This window comes from Pongo abelii, chromosome 11, assembly GCF_028885655.2.
Source record: "Pongo abelii isolate AG06213 chromosome 11, NHGRI_mPonAbe1-v2.0_pri, whole genome shotgun sequence".
Classification (NCBI taxonomy): Eukaryota; Metazoa; Chordata; class Mammalia; order Primates; family Hominidae; genus Pongo; species Pongo abelii.
The window spans coordinates 137,457,520-137,477,349 of NC_071996.2; the positions used below are offsets into that span (position 1 = coordinate 137,457,520).

Consider the following 19,830-nt stretch of genomic DNA (forward strand, 5'->3'; position numbering starts at 1 on the left):
AAGTATAAGCTCTGTAAGTCCACTATTTATCCCTTGTGTGTTTCATGAATGGGACTTACATACTGGATTGCTAATACTATCAACCTTCTTGCAAGGAAGCTGTTATTACCTTTAAGGCAAGTGAGGCCCAGAGAGGTTCAGTATTTTACCCATGGTCACATGTGCAGTGTAAGATGGATGAGAGACTTGAGCCCCAGGCTTTCTGATTCCAAGGTTGTGCTTTCTCTACACCCTCAGTTGCCTCCTTTCTAAGAATGGCATTGCTTTGGGCAGAACAAATTCCTCAACACATTCTCAGTTACAGATGTTCAATCTAACTGGCATAAGTGGAAGCTGGAGCCGGGATTCTGTGGGGTGTGATAATGGGATCTTGTGGCTGAAAAGCACAGCCAGATCCAGGGCTTCAACAATGTCGCCAAGACTCTGTCTCTTTCCACCTGTTGTTTCTGCCTTTCTCTGATGGATGGGCTCTTCACTATTGGAGGCAAAATGGTCATTGTTTGTTGTGCGTTATCAGCTTTCCATTTGCCAGTTAGAGCAAAGAGGGCCTTGCTCCTAGCGATTCCATCAAAAGTCCTGGGCTGATGTTCATGGCTCTTAATGGTCTTGCTTGGAGCTTGTGCCTATCTCTAAACTAATCCCTGGGGCTGGAGGATGGATTAGTTGAGGGACAGTGGAATATGTTGATTGGCAAGGCTTGGGCGATGTGTCCAGGTGAACTCAGTGCAAAAAGGCATGATTCCTCAAAGGAAAATCGCACTTACTAGTGGAAGGGGAAGTAGATGAAGGTTAGGGAAACCTATGGCTGTCCACCTTACAGTGCTTGATTACACCTCAAGTCTGGGTCAAAATGAAGGGAGATGTGGTGGGCAGGCACAGCCCTCAGCAACACAAGCAGAGCACAGGAACACCTCAGGGTCTTCCAATTCCCATCTCAGAAGGGATGCAAGGATGCAGGATTCTATAATCTTTGAATCCCCCATATTTATTATTTCTCTCTCTCCATAGGTAGTGGGATCACTCCATGTAATCTAAGTTACCCATCAGACAAGGGCATCAAATGAAGTGATGATTAATTATATTCATACCCTGGTTTTGCTGTTACTTGCCACACTAGATAACATAAGCTGTCCAAGTCTCCCCTGAGAGTTCCCAGGGTTGCCACCCTGGTGCTAAGCCCAACCCACCCTTGCCTCTCTACTCTAACTTCTTGTGGATGCCACTGCAAGATGCCGCACTTTTGCCCCTGCTGCTGTGTCCTCTGAAATGTGCTGCCAGCTTAGAAGCCACCTTCTGGCACACTATGATAGGTAGTAAGCTCCTAGGTCTGGGTTTGTTCTAGTCACTTCTTACTTTCTTGGCCATGCTGGGTTCCAGGTAGAAACAGAAAGAATGCTACCTTCACAACAGCAGCACTGTGCAACAGAACTTTCTGCCATGGTGGAAATATTCTATGTCTGCACCATTCAATATGGTAGCTGCTAGCCACATCCGGCTATTGATCATTTGAAATGTGGCTAGGACAACCAAGGAATGTTTTAAATTTATTTAATTTCACTTAATTTAAATAGAAAATTAAATAGCCGCATGAGGTTAGTGGCTACCATATTGGACAGTGTAGTTCTACAGGATTCAGACTTAGTCCAAGGGGATAGAACTAGGGTCCTGATGCTTTCCTGTCCTCTTCATTTCTCCTATCTGTCATCCCTATTCCTCCTTCAGGTATCTGCACTCCTAATGCCTTCCTGGCAATCTCTCTTCTCCATTTATAAACCAATTCATACAAATTGGTGCTTAGAGGGCTACCAGCCCATAGACCAGAGCTGCCAGGCAGCTCTCTTGGTCAAGGTCACCTGTGACACACCCCTACCCTTAGCAGGGAAAAGGGCTCAACAGTCTGTTTTCAGTTATAGCAAGAACAGGTGGGGTGGGGAATTCTCTCCCCGCTCCCCCAATAAGCTTGGTGGGTGGACAGATCCCAAAGGATGGTGGGACAGTGGAAACTATGGAGAGAGAAGAGGAACATCAGGAAGTAGCCTGGGCTCAGGAAGTGCCCTAACACTTAGGAAGAGAGAGGGCTAAGAACATTGTGCTGAATTCTGGTTGACATATCTTGGCCACACTGAGTGATGCCCTGGGAACTGTTCCAAAACAGAGGTGAGTTTGCTGCTGGAGGGTGATTTTGGATCCAGTCTCTAGCTCAATTGTTATAGCTTTAGAAAATATTAAATGCCTTGAGAAATGTTTTGAATAGGGATCATTTCCATACTGTGTGGTAATTAAGACTTTTGGTTACAAGGAGCTCAACTACCTAAACTTTAAAGAGGGGATTTACTATAAGGAAAAAGAAATGCCACCTAAGATCAGAGAATGGCCAGGCCTCTGGAGTGGTTAGAAACAGCGACTGATGGGGGTTACTCAGCAGGTCCCCTCTGCCTGTTCCTGCCTCCACCTCTCCCTGCACACCTGTTCTCTTCTTTCTCAGAGTGGCTATGATTGTGTTGTGGTGCCTGATCTTCCATGTCACAGGCCTAGATCTACAGAGAGACGGGAGCAGCTCTTTTGGTCCTAATTTCAAATTCTTAAGAAAGGGATGCCTATGTCAATCCTGGATTAACTTCCCATCCTTGAGCCTGTCAATTATGAACATTTCCACAATTCAGTTATATGAACAGGCTCATCTTGATCCTACTGTGTAGACAAGGTTGGAGAGAAGAGACAGTCTCACTGCAGTCCATGTCAATGCACCATCTCTAGCAGGGACCTGCCTCCATGTATCTCCAGCAGCATCCCCAACCCCCAGGAGAGCAAGCTGCTCATGAGGATTGCTGCTGAGAAGTATTTGTTCCTCATTATAGAATCTCTTTGTTGAGTGGCTTTGGTAGTTACCCTGGGCTTCCAGCACTTCAAGAAGATCACTATCAGCAGAGCAACTCCAGTTGAAGACAATTGCTTCCAGGCAGCAGAAACTTGGCCACAGTTTGGCTGGGAATCCATCTGCTTCTGGACTGGTCATAAAATTTGCCCATAAAGCAACTCATTTCTGCTCTTATTGTGTTTTTAGAAATAGTCATAGAAATGCATATCACTATTACCATCTTGTAAATGAAAATGTGACCTCCTGCCACAGAGTGCTTTTAGAATGAATCCTACATTTTGCCATATGTTAAATAAGGTGAACAGTAAAGAAGATCTTGAAAACATGGCCTTTCTCTGGCCATGAACAGCTATGTATACTTAAGCTTGTATTCTGGAAGGAATACATAACCACTTTACAAAAATCATTGAGGATACAAACCATTTAAAAGAAGACCAATCAATGTATTTATTTGCTCATTTGTTCATTCATTCAAAGGACATTTGCTAAATGCCCTGATGTGCCAGAAACATGGGGACAGAGAATATAAGATAAAGAGTCCAGCTGGAAGCAAATGCTAACAGGATTTCCTCAGTTTGTATATCTTTATTTGGATCAGCCTGTGCAGGGGATCCTTGCTCCAGAGTCACCATGTATGGTTGCCTGGGCTGTGCACTGCACAAGGATGCTGGGGGTGAGTGGGGTTGAATCTTGTTATCTGACCCTGCATCCTGGTACTGACCCACATCTGCCAGAGGGGGATGCCTTTTCTGGTAGGTTAGTGCTGAATGGGTGACCACAAACTTTATTATGGGGTCTAGAACACGGATAAGAGTGATGGAGGCACTGATCTTACCAGGACTTTGGCAACAGGTGTAAACTGGGACTGTTCTGGGCAAATCAGAACATTGAGTCACCCATTGATAAAATGAGAGCTGTGCCCTTAGGGCCTGTTTCAGTGACCAAACATGTCTCCCACTTTGCTATTGTCTAACCTTCTCAGGACAGAACTCTCTGTTCTCCTTCTCCACTGGCCATGGCCCCCTTGAATTCCTAGCACCCTTGGATCTTGCCCAAAGATTGGTCAGAGAGACAGCAGGGAGAGATGCAGAACCAAGTGGGTGGGGCAAGCAGAAGGAAGCTGGGAGGAGGGTGAACAGTGCCTCACTGAGTGGGAGTTGTTTTTGGCTAAATGGGAAACTTGGTTGTTGTTGTTCCTGTCTTTGGAGACCACATCTCTCAGGATGCCCTGGATAGAGAGGTCAAATAGTCATAGAATGTGTTTTTAGATTTTTTTTAACTGCATTTTTGCTTCTTTTCTGTTGTCATTGCCCTCATTAATCCTTGATTTGCATGTAAGAAACCACAATAGCCTAAGTCACCTTGATGGAGCAGGTGCCACATTCCAGGCCCAGTGAAACACTGTGCATCATTTCCAACCCTCATGGCAAGTCTGACAGGGGAGGGGCTGTGCGAGAGTAAAAGGAGGTGTTTTGTTTGTTCCTCTGCACTTTGCCAGGTGTCATGCTTAGCTATTCCTAAGACACCAACTTAAAGGCAGGAAGGACATCCCGCTCATCTTGGGCTGCTGTGCCCAGGGCTGACTCAGAGTGGATTTTCAGTCAGTATCTGTTGAGTGAAGGTGGTATGTTGGCAAAGGCACAGGGGAAGAGGATTTACCACTGACTGCGTATCTTTTTATCCTCTTCCAGTTTCCTGTTATGCCTCTGTGTCACCTAATGGATGAATTTAGTTCCATTGCATTTTTAATGAGAAGATCTCGTGTTCATTTACCGCACAGCTTATCCTCATCTACCCCAAATTATTGAAAGTCTCTCTAGCAGCTAATGTCCAATAAGGAAAGGATGATCTCTCTAGAGTCTGGAACATTTTGGGCCTCTGCCAAGGGAATGCATCTTCCCAGTGAGTTCAGCCCATGGGAAGGATGTCTCACCTCACTTCAGAAGAGCCTTACTGGCTGGGCAAACTGGCAGGGTTGGTGCTGAGGCACTGAGGCCAACTCAGGGCTCCTGTGTGTTATGAACTGTTTGAGAAGCTGAATAAATTTTCCAGATTTCTGAAACTCAGTCTCATAACAGCCCCATGGAGAGAAGCTAGATTCCATGACAGCAGGGCTTTGTTCTGTCCTATCAGCACAGAGCCAGCTTGTTGATGAAGGGACAACAAACACCAGGGATAAAACATCAAACTAGTTTCCTTCTTTCTTTCTTTTTTTTTTTTGAGATGGAGTCTCGCTCTGTCGCCTAGGTTGGAGTACAGTGGCGCGATCTCAGCTCATTGCAACCTCCACCTCCTGGGTTCAGGCCATTCTCTTGCCTCAGCCTCCAGAGTAGCTGGGATTACAGGCACCCGCCAACATGCCCAGCTGATTTTTGTATTTTAGTAGAGATGGGGTTTCACCATGTTGCCTAGCCTGGTCTTGAAATCCTGACCTCAAGTGATCTGCCCACCTCACTCTCCCAAAGTGCTGAGATTACAGGCGTGAGCCACTGCACCCGTCCACATCAAACTAGTTTCTACACAACCAACTGAGATGATGAAAACAGTCTGAAAATAAGACGTGAAGGTATCTTTTGTGTGTCTATTTAAGCTAACAATGCCAGTTTCCATAAGCAGGCTCAATGAAATCCTTCCTTCCTGTCCACACCATCGTGCTTATCAGGGAGAATGTGTGCAAGTGTGGCTATGCCCAGAGCCAGCACATGGAAGGCACCCAGATCAACCAAAGCGAGAAGTGGAACTACAAGAAACACACCAAGGAATTTCCTACGGACGCCTTTGGGGATATTCAGTTTGAGACACTGGGGAAGAAAGGGAAGGTAAGCAATGGTTTTCTACTTTGGCAGCTAATTCATAGGCCAAAATGACCTGGGCTGCCTTGATTTACTTGGAATTGTCTAATAGGATGGAGGCAGGAGAGATGGATAGTAAACACCAAAAATGATTGCAGAAAAAGATACATCTTGTAAAAGCCAAAAAGCAGTTATTAGGCTATGCTCAACAGGAAAACTCAACAGGTAAGGACTGGATTATCACCTAGCCTCCTGTGTCCACACACAAGGCAGGCATCCACGTCACATCCACCTTGAGCCCTACTGCTACTGAGGGCCCCATGAATGCTTTTGTGAACCCTACTGCTTAGCTCTGCATACTCCTGAGGTACATATGGCCCTGAATATACATTCCCTCCATACTCACTGTGCAAGCTCTCCAGCAAGGTTTCGCAAAGGTGTTTAATGATCAGAAATAGCCTCTCCTACATCCTCCGTGCTCCCAGTCTCAATGAGAGCACCGTCCACAGGCTGTTCCTGCAGGGCCCGGGCCTCTCATTTCCCAAACCCCCATGGCATTCCTGGGAGGTGACCCAGCCCATGGCATCCCTGGGAGGTGACCCAGCCCCATCCACTGCTGACTCTCCCCAGGGCCTCTGCCCTGGAATGGGCCGGCGCCCTCTCTTGCTGCCCGCAGCTCTGCCCACCTCCCTGTGACCTCAGCATGGCCGCTGGAGGACTCCCTAAATGTAAAGTCCACCCTGTTCCTACCCGGCTTCAAACGCCTCAAGGCACCCCTCTGCCTTCAGGACAAAGTCCCAAGTTCTCCACCTGGCCTGTGGAGCTTTTCAGGGCCCGCGCAGAGCCCCCACTCCCCCCAGTCTGCTTTCCTTCCGTGAATCCTGAATATCCGAGACAGGTCTCAGTTAATTTAGAAAGTTTATCTTGCCAAGTTTGAGGAGGGATGCCTGTGGCACAGCCTCAGGAGGTTCTGACAACATGTGCCCAAGGTGGTCAGAGCACGGTTTGGTTTCATACATTTTAGGGAGACATGAGACATTAATCAACACATGCAAGATGAACGCTGGTTCCTTCTGGAAAGGTGGGACAACTCACGAAGCAAAGGCGGGACAACTTGAAACGGGAGGGGGCTTCCAGGTCATAAGTAGATAAGAGACAAATAGTAGCATTCTTTTGAGTTTCTGATTAGCCTTTCCAAAGGAGGTAATCAGATGTGCATTTATCTCGGTGAGCAGAAGGGTGACTTTGAATACGGTGGGAGGCAGGTTTGCCCTAAGCAGTTCCTAGCTTGAATTTTCGGGCCCCAAGATTTATTTTCCTTTCACACTTCCACTTCCTCATGGGGCCTTGGCACGGCGCCCGCCTGGGACCCCCAATGCCGCGATCCCTGCTGCCCCCACCCCGCCCCTCTTCTAGAAGCAGGCAAGCGTGGGCTTGGGGGTTGGGGGTATGCTAAACCCCGACCTCAGGAGAACACAGGCGTATCCTGATGCTTCTGCTTCTCTCCCCATAGTATATCCGTCTGTCCTGCGACACGGACGCGGAAATCCTTTACGAGCTGCTGACCCAGCACTGGCACCTGAAAACACCCAACCTGGTCATTTCTGTGACCGGGGGCGCCAAGAACTTCGCCCTGAAGCCGCGCATGCGCAAGATCTTCAGCCGGCTCATCTACATCGCGCAGTCCAAAGGTGCGGGTGGGAGCCGCCACCGCGGGTTCTTGCATTCGGGCTGCACCAAGTTTGGGGAGCAGACAGGGCAGTTCCCGTCTGCAATTCCGGAGAATCCGGATGCTGCTAGAACCATCTGATTAATCGTTATTTTATTGAAAGCCATATCCTCAAATGAATGGACACGGAGCTTTGGCAGATAGCTGGGGAGCTTCACACAGTAACTCTAAATCAGCGTTAAGGTGCTTCCTTAGGGGAATTTTTTTGATCTTGTAAGATTTTCGTTTTGTTATTAACACACGTAAAATTTTACCCAGAGTTTCGGTTCTGGCGAATTGGAAAGGACGGTTGTAATTTGCTTGTTCTGTAATTGTGAGATCGGCGATGCAGTTTTGAAAGTAGTGACAGTGCCTGAGAAATTGTAAGCACCATATAAGTGTCTGATTGAGGTCAAAGCAACTAAGGCTTTGTTACTTGAAACACTTAGCATTTTCTTTCTTTTTAATTTTATATTTTAAAAAATTTTGAATCTACAAAATGTTGCAAGAATAATGCAATGAACATCTGTACATTCTTCACCTAGATTCACCAATTGTTAACATTTCCCCACGTTTGTCTTATCTTGTTGCATAAGTATCTATGTATGACTTTGAGGGGATCCATTGAAAGCAGTTGCAGGAATCATGATCCTTAACCCCCTAAGTACATGAACATGCCCCTCCTGAGAACAGGGGGTTTTCTCACATAACCCAGTACAATTTTCAAACCCGAACAGTTACCATGGACCAGTACTGCTATCTAACGGTTCATACTCGAATTTTGCTAATTATCTCAACAAGGTCCTTTAGAGTAAACATTCTTTTTTCTCAGTTTGTATTCCAAATCGATTTAGCTTTGTTTGTTTGTTTTTTTTTTTCCTTACATTTGGAACTGGTTCTTAGCCTTTCCTTGTCTTTCATTACGTTTTTTGAAAAGTGTAGGCCAATTGCTTAGTAGACTGTCTCTCAATGTGGATTTGGTTGATGTTTTCTCGTGATTAGATTCAGTTTATCTAACCTTAACATTTAAAAAACTTCTTTTACGCAGAATTAACATTGACCGGTAGAACTAAGGAAACATGTCATAATCTAGACGTGGGTTTTTTTTTTTTTAATGTCAAGAAGAAACTGAGATGTTATGTTTTGTTTTTCCCATTTATTTTTCTCAGTTTTCTGACCAACCAGAGGGGACACTGTGGGTTGTCACTTTGTTACAAAATTGAGCAACTCAGCTTCCTTGCTACTAAATCCTGAACACACCTTATTCATTCATTAAACATATACTTATTGGATGCCTATGATGTGCCAGAAATTGTTTTATGTGCTAGGAATATAGCAGAACAAAATGGACAAGAAGTCCCTGGGCTGGGGCACCTATTTCTATGTAGATGAAGTGAAGTGATTGAAGAAGTTGAATAGTTTCACTGTTGCTGGTTGTACACGTGGAGTGCTAACTTCACTTGCCATTGTCTCATTTTAAAAGGGAACGTTAATGGCTGAAGTAGATATGATGCCATACCCGCTGTATGTGCATGCAGTAAGTCCATCACTGTAAGCATGGGTTTTGCAAAAGAGAAAAGATTTATTCACAGGGTTGCCCAGTGAGAAAATGGGAGAACGGTTGTCAAATCTTCCTTAAAGATAAGGATTAGGGATATTTAAGGAGTAAAGAGGCAGGTGTTCTATGGTGTGGGGAAAGGTGATAGGCAGTGGAGAAGGAATGAGGTAATTGGTGGTTTGTGCAGGTGTAGTCAGGGTTCATGGCTTTTCATAGGACACCTGTTCAGAAAATGGCAGTGTTAGCATGATCTGAGGGAGGAGTTTTGGCCCTCTGACATCAAAAGGTCATCTCTTGGGCATTTGTGCACGCCCAGTTGAAGAGTCAATGGTCTCAGCTGTTTTGAACTGGATCAGAGCAGCTCCCTAATTCCTGAAAAACAACTTTAAGCAACTATTATCATAGTGATGTATATGTCAGAGATGTTATCTATAAGGAAACTACTGGTGATTTAGTTACATACTGTTTGGCTACATGACTTTTAGCTATACGGATTTTAAAATCAACTAGAAGGAAGCAATTAAAAGCAAGCAAGGCAGGTGAAGTTTGGCAGGCTTAATTAGGTTAGCTCTCGGTTTCAAAATCTGTCTAGAGGAAGGAGACTGGGTGCTGAGAGGCTGGATTTATGCCCTGTGAGAGCTGGTTAAAAGAAGTACGTGTAAAACTTCTAAGGATCACAACATACTTACCTGAAAATATTGGAATGACTTTGATGTGGCGATGACTAAAATTGTTCCTCATTGCTGAGACCGTAGTAAAATTAGAGAATGGAGATAGTCAGCAAAGGGGCTTTCTAACGATTGGAGGAGGGGGCTGCCTCTCAACTCCTGACGCTTCTCTTACAAGAGCTAATCCACAGAGGCCAGTGACCACTCTGAGGGTAGATTCCTACGTGGGCAGCATATTATACTAGGGTCATTTCCAACTTTAGATTCTAGTTTTATGCTAAAAAATATTTTTGTAGGTATTGTATTTATTCTCCTTTGTCCTCCTCCCCCCCACAATAAAACCCTGTATAACCCTTAGCACTGAGAAGATAATCAGATCTAAACCGTAAAAAGGCCAGTGTACAAAACTGTGTTTTATAAAGCAAAGTAAAGTTATTGACACAAAGGCCATCCAAGGAAGATTCACTCGAATCCAACCAATATGGGGGTCCAGGAGCAGAGTGCCCGACTTACCATGGTGGCATTGCCTAACTTGCTTAGAGGCTCTGGTTAGACATTCACTGTCCATAAGAGTCCTCTATGGACAAGGAGGCTGGTTAAAGATACAGACAGATTCCCTGGACCCACCTCCCAGAGAGCCTAATGAGGTAGATCTGGAATAGGGTCAAGAATCTGTTTTTTATTTTTATTTTTTTGAGATGGAGTCTCACTCTGTCACCCAGGCTGGAGTGCAGTGGCATGATCTCGGCTCACTGCAACCTCTGCCTCCTGGGTTCAAGAAATTCTCCTGCCTCAGTCTCCCAAGTAGCTGGGATTACAGGCGCCCACCACCACGCCTGGCTAATTTTTGTATTTTTAGTAGAGATGGGGTTTCACCATCTTGGCCAGGCTGGTCATGAACTCCTAACCTCGTGATCCACTCGCCTTGGCCTCCCAAAGTGCTGGGATTACAGGCGTGAGCCACTGCGCCTGGCCAAGAATCTGTATTTTTAAGTGAACACCTCTCAGGAGCACTGTCTGAGGTCCCCTCTCCTTCCTTGCCATATGGCATAGCTGCCAGTGCTGTGTCCTGATGCCTACAGGGATGGGGCCTTTATTTTAGGGGTCTGTGAGCCCAGAATGGAAACTTTGCCCAGTGCCAGTTGACCATTTAGTCTTCCTATTTGTTGACAGGTGCTTGGATTCTCACGGGAGGCACCCATTATGGCCTGATGAAGTACATTGGAGAGGTGGTGAGAGATAACACCATCAGCAGGAGTTCAGAGGAGAATATTGTGGCCATTGGCATAGCAGCTTGGGGCATGGTCTCCAACCGGGACACCCTCATCAGGAATTGCGATGCTGAGGTACGGGTGGGACAGGAGGAGGTCTGCTAGGTCACATGGAAGAAAGACCATGGCATGGGCCTGTGGCCTGAACCCTGGGGCTCTGTGATGGAGCCAGATCATGGGGAAGTTTGCCTTTCAAGGAGTGCCTTTGGGACCTTAAACAAATTGAAAACAAGGATGACGTACCTAATTAACTGCTAGGAAAGAGTTAACAATGAATGTTTTGTTCATTAAAATGTGTTCTCAGCAATCTCATATCACAGTCAGGTTCTTTATTCTTTATAACCATGGCTTACATCCATCTCAGGAGGGCTCAAGGCCAACTACAGTATCTTTTTTTTTTTTTTTTTTTTTTTTTTTTACACCCACTAGGATGACTATGTTTTTCTTTTTTTTAATTATTATACTTTAAGTTTTAGGGTACTTGTGCATAATGTGCAGGTTTGTTTCATATGTATACATGTGCCATGTTGGTGTGCTGCACCCATTAACTCGTCATTTAACATTAGGTATATCTCCTAATGCTATCCCTCCCCAGTCCCCGCACCCTCCAGCAGGCCCCAGTGTGTGATGTTCCCCTTCCTGGGAACCAACCAAAATGTCCAACAGTGATAGGCTGGATTAAGAAAATGTGGCACATATACACCATGGAATACTATGCAGCCATAAAAAATGATGAGTTCATGTCCTTTGCAGGGACATGGATGAAGCTGGAAACCATCATTCTCAGCAAACTATTGCAAGGACAAAAAACCAAACACCGCATGTTCTCACTCATAGGTGGGAATTGAACAATGAGAACTGCAATATCTTGATTGCTTGGCTACACTCACAGGAATTCAAATCAATGGATATTGTCCTTGGTTAATTGGGCATTAAGAAGGCTGTGAGACAACCACCCCCCGCCCCCTGCAAATGTTTCCCGTGAACATATTTAGAGAGTAATGAGCATTTCATGCTAAAAATACAAGGTAGACATATGGGGTTTTGTATCAAGTGTAGAATTTTGAAAACAACAGTTCTAGTAGTTGAGGAACTTCTTGAGCAACAGGTGTTCTCTGCCCAGAAGCTTTGGACCAAATGTTCAGAAATCCACATTTAAGCTATACCTTCTCCCGTCTGGGCTCCTTAGAAGCAGCAAATGTTAAGGATTTTTGGAATTGCTGTGATTCTTCTTTTAGAATTATTTTATTTTTGTGTCTTGGTTACCATTTTTGAGATACATAAGGAGCAGGGGAGAGTGGGAGGTGTTTTTTTTTTTTGTGTGCATCTTCAAGGAGGAAGCATGGTAGAGGGAGAGGAGGAGGTGTTTTGAAGACAGAGAAGTTGGGGTTGGAGTAACCATTCCTTTTCTAGCTGCATAGTCTGGAGCCAGTTCCCTTCTTCAAGCTTTTATAATAATAACCTGTATTGTTATGGGACTGATTTATCTAATTGTGCAGAGTGAATGGTAGCTTCTATTATTATTACTAGATGCCCAACAGGAGATGGCAAAATGATTTCACATCAAATGCCAACTTCAGGGATGAGAGGGGCCTAAAGCAGGCTTTTGAGGACAATGGCAGACTAAATGGGAAAGAATACCATTATCTATTAGCAATATTTGTAATGGGCATAGGAGTTAACGTAGTGTTGTATAATTATCCCCATGGTAGATGCAGTGCATGTGTTAATTCACAGACTCACGAAAAACCTTGAAAATGTAGGTATTTTTACCTCTGAATGGGAATGAGAAAAGACTTCAAAATCTCCCTAGAGGCTGTTTATAGAGCCCATTTCCTGGCAACAAGTAAAACTTGAAATGAATATGTAAAGATTAAAGAATGTGCCAATCATTTGGAAATTAAGAAACAACCAACCACCCAACCATCTGGTAAACAAATGTTGGCTCTAGAATGATCTTTCAAAAATATAATCTCAGATAACTTAGAAAGCAATGCAAATAAAACATTACATATTAAGAATATATGTCAATATGTCAGTATGGCCAAAGCTGCACTCAAAGTGAAATGCATAGCCATATACCTTTATTAGTAAAAATACAATTAATAAATCATTCATTAATCATAATAACAAAACCTAACATTTATATAATAGCACTTACTATGTACTAGGTTCTATTCTAAGTGTATTACATATATTAACTCATTTGATCTTCATAACAAAACTATGACGTAAGTACTACTATTCCCCCCTCATTATAAATGAGAAAAGTGAGGCATACAGAAAGTAAGAAACTTTCTTAATGCACATATCTAGTTAGTGGCAGGTTCATGGTGCACAATCTTTTAACCACTATAGTATTCAAATTAATAAATTTAAAAAATAATATCACCAGCAAAACTCTGAATTCTTTCTGAATACTATTTTTTCCTTCTGTTCTCCTTGAGTTTTGGTGGTGATATTATTGTTCAAACTTATTAAATTCTATTTTTGGAGTTAAGATTGAAACACCTTTTAATGCAACCCTGATACTTTAAAATCTAAATGCCTTTGAATGGAGCTTGAGAGTGAGGAAACTTTTTGGTAAGGATTCCTTTCTTTATGTTCCTGAAGCAGCTTTTTATTCTCTGGTATTTTGGGAACAAAGTATCCATTTAATTACTTCTTTTTGTGGTCCTGTTGCTATGCGCTTCTTAAGTGCAAAGACTGTTTCATTCATTTTCTAATCCCTAGATCCTGGCATGGGTCACAGCATATGATAGATTCCAGACAGCTATGTATGTGTGCATTTCAATGTCTGCTTCTACCTATATCCAGACACACACAAATACACACACACACACACGTTTGCACATACACAGTTTCCTGAATGCTGAATTTCAATTTCGTTGAATTTATCAAAAGAGCACAGGGCAATGAACCAAGAATGGGACTGGGAATCTGATCCTTACACTGTCACTGGCCATTTATGAGAAAATGAGCACATGGCACAACCATTTTGAACTTCCATTTCCTCATATTTAAAAGGAAGTCTGTACTACAAGATCACTAAGACCCCTCTGGATTTAGGAATGTGGGAGGAGGCATAATGTAATTGAACCCAAAGTATTAGCTTTCATATGAATATGTAAAAATATCATCATGTATCTTGACTGATAATACAATCTCAAAGACAAGTTTCCCTGTACTTTTCAGGGCTATTTTTTAGCCCAGTACCTTATGGATGACTTCACGAGAGATCCTCTGTATATCCTGGACAACAACCACACACATTTGCTGCTCGTGGACAATGGCTGTCATGGACATCCCACCGTCGAAGCAAAGCTCCGGAATCAGCTAGAGAAGTACATCTCTGAGCGCACTATTCAAGGTCAGTGGTTAGGAAGTAGGACACTTGAAGTGTACAATAACCACAGCAGCCACAGCATCAACAACAATCGCTACCAACTATTGAGTAATGCGTGAGAAACACACCTGATCAGGTATTTTTATTGCCAAAGAACTGTTATTTCTCTTATTTTTTTAACACATCAGGAATGCTTCTGCCAGGGTCATTGTGGTATGTACCCTTCAACATGCTAAAGGCAATGATAAATACGGCCATCTTCCATTGTGGTTTGTCAATATCGAAAGCTGGCTGTCTTCTTCTGGTAGATACCATTTAAGAACAAATACGATCTACGATGACAAATATGAGTTTATGAAACAACGCAATTAGCTAGAATAGAAAAGATAAAACCAACCTGCTAGTTTAACAATGGTATGGTTTACTTTTTTGAATCTTGGCTACTTCTGAGTAACAGAAAACAGTGGTCTCAAGACAAGAATGCAACAGTTGAGTGAAAGCCATTATTTGCCATGGTTAAGTGCCACGTACTCTCTTTCTTCCTGTGGACAGGGTATTAAGATGTGTCCTGCTGTGGAACAAGATTACCTTGTGATTTAGTGATAGACATAATGACAGGAACTTGTTGGAAATGTTCTCAATTATTTTCCTTTCACAATTGGACATACATGAAAGAAGAAAATATATATGCAATAAACTCTGTAGAAAGACCACTAGTTATGCAAAGCTCTCACTCAAGCAAGCACAGGATTATAGGAGAGCATCATTATTATAAGGATAAACTTAAACCTAGTTTAATTTATTGGTGCAATGGTAAATCATGCATAGGCTTTAAGTATTTAAATATGTATTTTAAATATCAATGACAAATTGCAACATGACCCATGTCATGCTATTACTAGTGTGGGGCAAAAAGACTCATCCGTCTTTAATGAGTAGATAATGTTCAAGTCCGTGAGATGTGAAGCTATCTCTCCACACCCTAGGCTCACAGGGCAGAAGCTCTTGGTCCAACTTTTCACAGAGGTAGGTGAGTATTTCCAATGAGCTCAAAATACGCTTTACTTTTTATATTTTACAGATTCCAACTATGGTGGCAAGATCCCCATTGTGTGTTTTGCCCAAGGAGGTGGAAAAGAGACTTTGAAAGTGAGTCCTGATTTAGTTTTCTAGAAGGCTGGCTAATAAGCCTATCCAACAAATTTGTATTTTCAGGGATTTGGGCTCATCTCATCTAACCTAATTGATTTCACTGCAGCACGTAGGTAGTGTTTTCCCTCCACATACTGTTCCCCTAACAGACTCCGGTTGTTCCTCAGTCAAGAAGATTTGGGAGGAGAATTTCAGTGATATGAATAACCTGTGTACTTAGTGTTGGCCTTGACAGTCAACCTGCCAAAGAGAAGAGTTGACATTAACTCGGGAGACTTAAAGATTGTAACCAGCGTATATATTAGAAAGCTATGGCCACCCCATCTGCATTGAGATGAGCTGTGATCGTACACACACAGATTGCCCCCAAATCAGATGTTTCCAGACCACCTAAGGCCCATTTATATGCCACCTGGGGATGCAGGTATGTTGCATGATGGAATTCCAAATCCTAAGTGATTCTGAGATCATGGAAACTTCTTGAATGGTTGTGCACCTGCAACATTGAGCAACTGAGCAAGAATTTGACTTCCTAGCCAATCTGTATGGACTCATTACTGAGTTCATCTTGCCTGCAGCCAGGCTTCTGTTTGACTTTTTTGTTTGTTTGTTTTTGTTTGATAATCCACTTGAATCAAAACATTTTATTTATTTATTTGTTTTTAACTTTTAGGTTCAGGGGTACATGTGTAGGTTTTATGTATAGGTAAATTGTATGTCACAGGGGTTTTGCATGCAAATTATTTTATCACCCAGGTAATAAGCATAGTACCCCATGGGTAGTTTAAAAAAAGTTAGTGTGACTGCATTTTAGTAAGTATTGTAAACAATTTTCAAGAGCTCATTTGTCTAGGAATAGCACAAGAAAGTCATTTTTAACTCATCTTTTTCGTGAATTTCCGCAATGATTTGCATATTCCTCCTTTTACCCATCCTATTTTACTTCTAAGACAGGGAATAGATTAAAGATACTTGGAGCTGAAAGTAAGCGCCGGCAAAGTTATCTGGAATCATCATCTAGTACTTCTCATTATTCCTTTATGTAACAATGGTTGTTTTCTTCATCCATTCAACAGATATTTATTGAGTGCCCGCTATGAGATTTACAATTGAGATCATGGTTAAATAAAAATCTTCAGGGAAACATTAAAATAGAGATTTTTTTCATGTGTGATTGTCAGCGTATTAAAACCTTTTTATGCCTAGTGTTCCATTATTGGAACGCTAAGCATGTGGGAGTTATTTATATCCTACTGCTCAAGGTCATCACCAAGGTGATCGCCAAAAATTCAAAAAATTGCAACCTCCAGCATAAATGGCTCAAATCTGCAAAAGCAGCCACATCAAAGAGGAAGAGGGGTGGAGAAAAAGTCACTGAAATATGGTACATTTATTATCTTACCAGATCAAATATTAGATTTGGAATGAAGATTTCTTGGCCTAGGGTGTAGGGGGAGACTGGAGAGCTGCTGCTGGTCTAGGGAACTGCATTTCTATGGCATTTTCCACTGCTGTCTGCTCAGCCAATTAACAACCTACAGTAGCGGGGGTAGGAGAGGTGAGGTGAACTAGGGGAAAATACCTAGCCAGGGCCGGGCGCGGTGGCTCACGCCTGTAATCCCTGCATTTTGGGAGGCCAAGGAGGGTGGATCATCTGAGGTCAGGAGTTCGAGACCAGCCTGGCCAACATGGCAAAACCCCGTCTCTACTAAAAAATACAAAAATTAGCTGGGCGCAGTGGCAGGTGCCTGTAATCCCAACTATTCAGGAGGCTGAGGCAGGAGAATCGCTTGAACCCAGAAGCCGGAGGTTGCAGTGAGCCGAGATTGCACCATTGCACTCCAGCCTGGGAGACAGAGCAAGACTTTGTCTCAAAAAAAAAAAAAAAAAAAAGAAAGAAAGAAAAAGAAAAGAAAATACCCAGCTGGTGCCTCTGCATCCCTTCCTGGTTGAACTCCCCATCGGCACACCCAAGACCACCTGTGGTGCAGACACTTGAGGCACACAGAGGGATCCCGGCCTGCTCTGTGACTCTCACCCTCTGTGGGCTCAATCATGGCACCACACATCTGGCTTCCTGGGTGATGTCTTCTCTAAGGAAAGCACTCAGCCCTAAAAACAAGTGCTTTTCAATTTCTTTTGTACCTCCAGGTAGATCACTATATCTTGCTGTCCAGTGATTAAAATCCTTAAAATATGATCCCCCTCTGCTGTCCTCTGCAGTTATTGTAAAGGTCATAAAAGTGTGCTAGTGTTTATCCAGGAAGAAAATATATTTTTATTCTTTTTTAATAACAGGGGCAGGGGAAATTATTTGAGGAGGGAAATATGTGAGTAAACATCACGTAAAACCTGCGGCTGCTGTTTTTAACTTATTTTCATACCTTAAAAGTATGAGTATTGGTTACTACTAACCTGTTTCAGATATGCTATCAACAATAATACTGAATACAGTCTTAATACGTGTCACTCAAATCTATTATGTCGGTACTTGGAATGATAGATTTTGTGTACAGGGATATTTTAAAACACTTATCTATAGAAAACTTAATCTAGTCATATGTGTTCTTATTATGGAATTTGTTGTGGGCACAAGATTTCATAAAGCAGATTACATTTCTCATTCATAAAGCAATTGCCAACATTTGATTTGCTTCTGATTTAAAACAAAAGCCCCAAATGAAAACGTGTAGGGATGTGTCCACGTGTTTTCTCCGGCTTGGCTCAGAACTTTAGTCCAGAGCTGGATTCTGTGGACCAAGGTCTCTTTGATCTACCTGACTCTGTCTCCTTCCTCCAGGCCATCAATACCTCCATCAAAAATAAAATTCCTTGTGTAGTGGTGGAAGGCTCAGGCCAGATCGCTGATGTGATCGCCAGCCTGGTGGAGGTGGAGGATGCCTTGACATCTTCTGCCGTCAAGGAGAAGCTGGTGTGCTTTTTACCCCGCACGGTGTCCCGGCTGCCTGAGGAGGAGACTGAGAGTTGGATCAAATGGGTAAGTTGTCGGGACCATGTCTGAGGGCTGAGAAAATAAGACAAGTTTGTGAGAAGGGAGAATGTCTTAAACGCCCAACTCCACCAGCAGCTGCACGTGTTCGGTATTTTCTCCATGCCTTTGAGGCTCAGCAAGTGTCTTGCTGGAAACTGAAGTTCAGTAAGATATGTGATTCACCAAGTGTATGATATTTCTACTTGAGATATTGCATTTTTTAGAGTTTACTAAAAAAGGGAAAACTGATGGTTTTATATGAATGTTCTTACTGGGACGTTGTAATATCTTATTCAAGTCCAGGAGAGAGATAGACACAAGAATCTGGCAAAAAGAGATAAACATATCAGCCTTACTGATGGTGAAGGCAAAGCTGAAAGAGGTGGCTTGAGGTGCAGAACACTGGACCTGCATATGCTAAGTCTCAGAATAAGACAGATGAGCCCACCCTGACACAGGCAGCCCCGGACACCTGCTGACCTCCCTGCTGGGCTAGACATGGCAGCTGCGGACCTGGGCACTAGTGCTTTGCAAGGAGCAAAGCCCAATGAGAGAAGAAGGAGAGGGCTGGCTGGGCAAGGCCAGTATTGCTCCCCAACCCTGAGTAGGGCTAAGTGAAAGAGTGGAGATTGACTAGGTGGCTAATTCTGATAAGGCTCCTCCCCATGGAATTCTGTTGGTTGGGAAAAGCAGCACTCCCTTTCCAAAGTTCTTATACATTTTTGATTCTCTAAACATTCATACCTAACTACTTTGAGTCAGTTCTGAACATATAAACAGGGCTGGGTGCAGTGACTCATGTCTGTAATCCCAACCCTTTGGGAGGCCAAGGCGGGAAGATCGCTTGAGGCCAGGAGTTCAAGACCTGCCTGGGCAACGTAGTGAGACCCCCATCCCTACAAACAAACAAACAAACAAACAAAAATTGCCCAGGCATGCTGACATACGACTGTAGTACTAGTACCAGCTACTTAGTAGGTTGAGGTGGGAGAATCACTTGAGCCAGGGAGTTTGAGGCTGCAGTGATCTGCGATGGGGCCATTGCACTCTAGTATGGGTGACATAGTGAGATCCCATCTCAGGAAAAAACAAAAACAAACAATCAAAAAAAGCATATAAGCAGGCCATTTCCAACGTATACATATCAAAGCAAGACATTGCATGTTGATTGCATGTTGATTACCACTCTCGACATCATTTCCTGTGATGGATGGAATAAATTCAGTGGTCAGTTCAGGGATCCCCATAGAGGAAGAAACGGATGACTGTTAATTTATCCACCAAAGATGGCCCCAGGTCCACTTCAGTGACTTTCCTCTTACTCCTTGTACAAGTTGGCTTGCCAGGTCTTGAGCAGGCCATGTCCAACGAATAGAAGCCATCTGAAGGGCTACCACACCCTTTATAAGGGATTTTGATTTCTGCTTCATGAAAACTGTCACAGGCAACTCATCTGAAATAGGCT

At 43.3% G+C, this 19,830-nt stretch overlaps 1 protein-coding gene across 1 annotated transcript in view; it reads left to right on the forward strand.

Annotated features, from left to right (window-relative positions):
* TRPM8 (transient receptor potential cation channel subfamily M member 8) overlaps window positions 1-19,830 on the forward strand; it is an 80,118-nt gene that overhangs the window by 14,149 nt on the left and 46,139 nt on the right. The window contains exons 4-9 of the mRNA XM_024243395.2: window positions 5,541-5,697; window positions 7,184-7,361; window positions 10,778-10,950; window positions 14,071-14,245; window positions 15,303-15,370; window positions 18,174-18,371. Of these exons, the coding sequence (XP_024099163.1) occupies window positions 5,541-5,697; window positions 7,184-7,361; window positions 10,778-10,950; window positions 14,071-14,245; window positions 15,303-15,370; window positions 18,174-18,371 (949 nt within the window). The remainder of the gene's footprint in view (window positions 1-5,540; window positions 5,698-7,183; window positions 7,362-10,777; window positions 10,951-14,070; window positions 14,246-15,302; window positions 15,371-18,173; window positions 18,372-19,830) is intronic.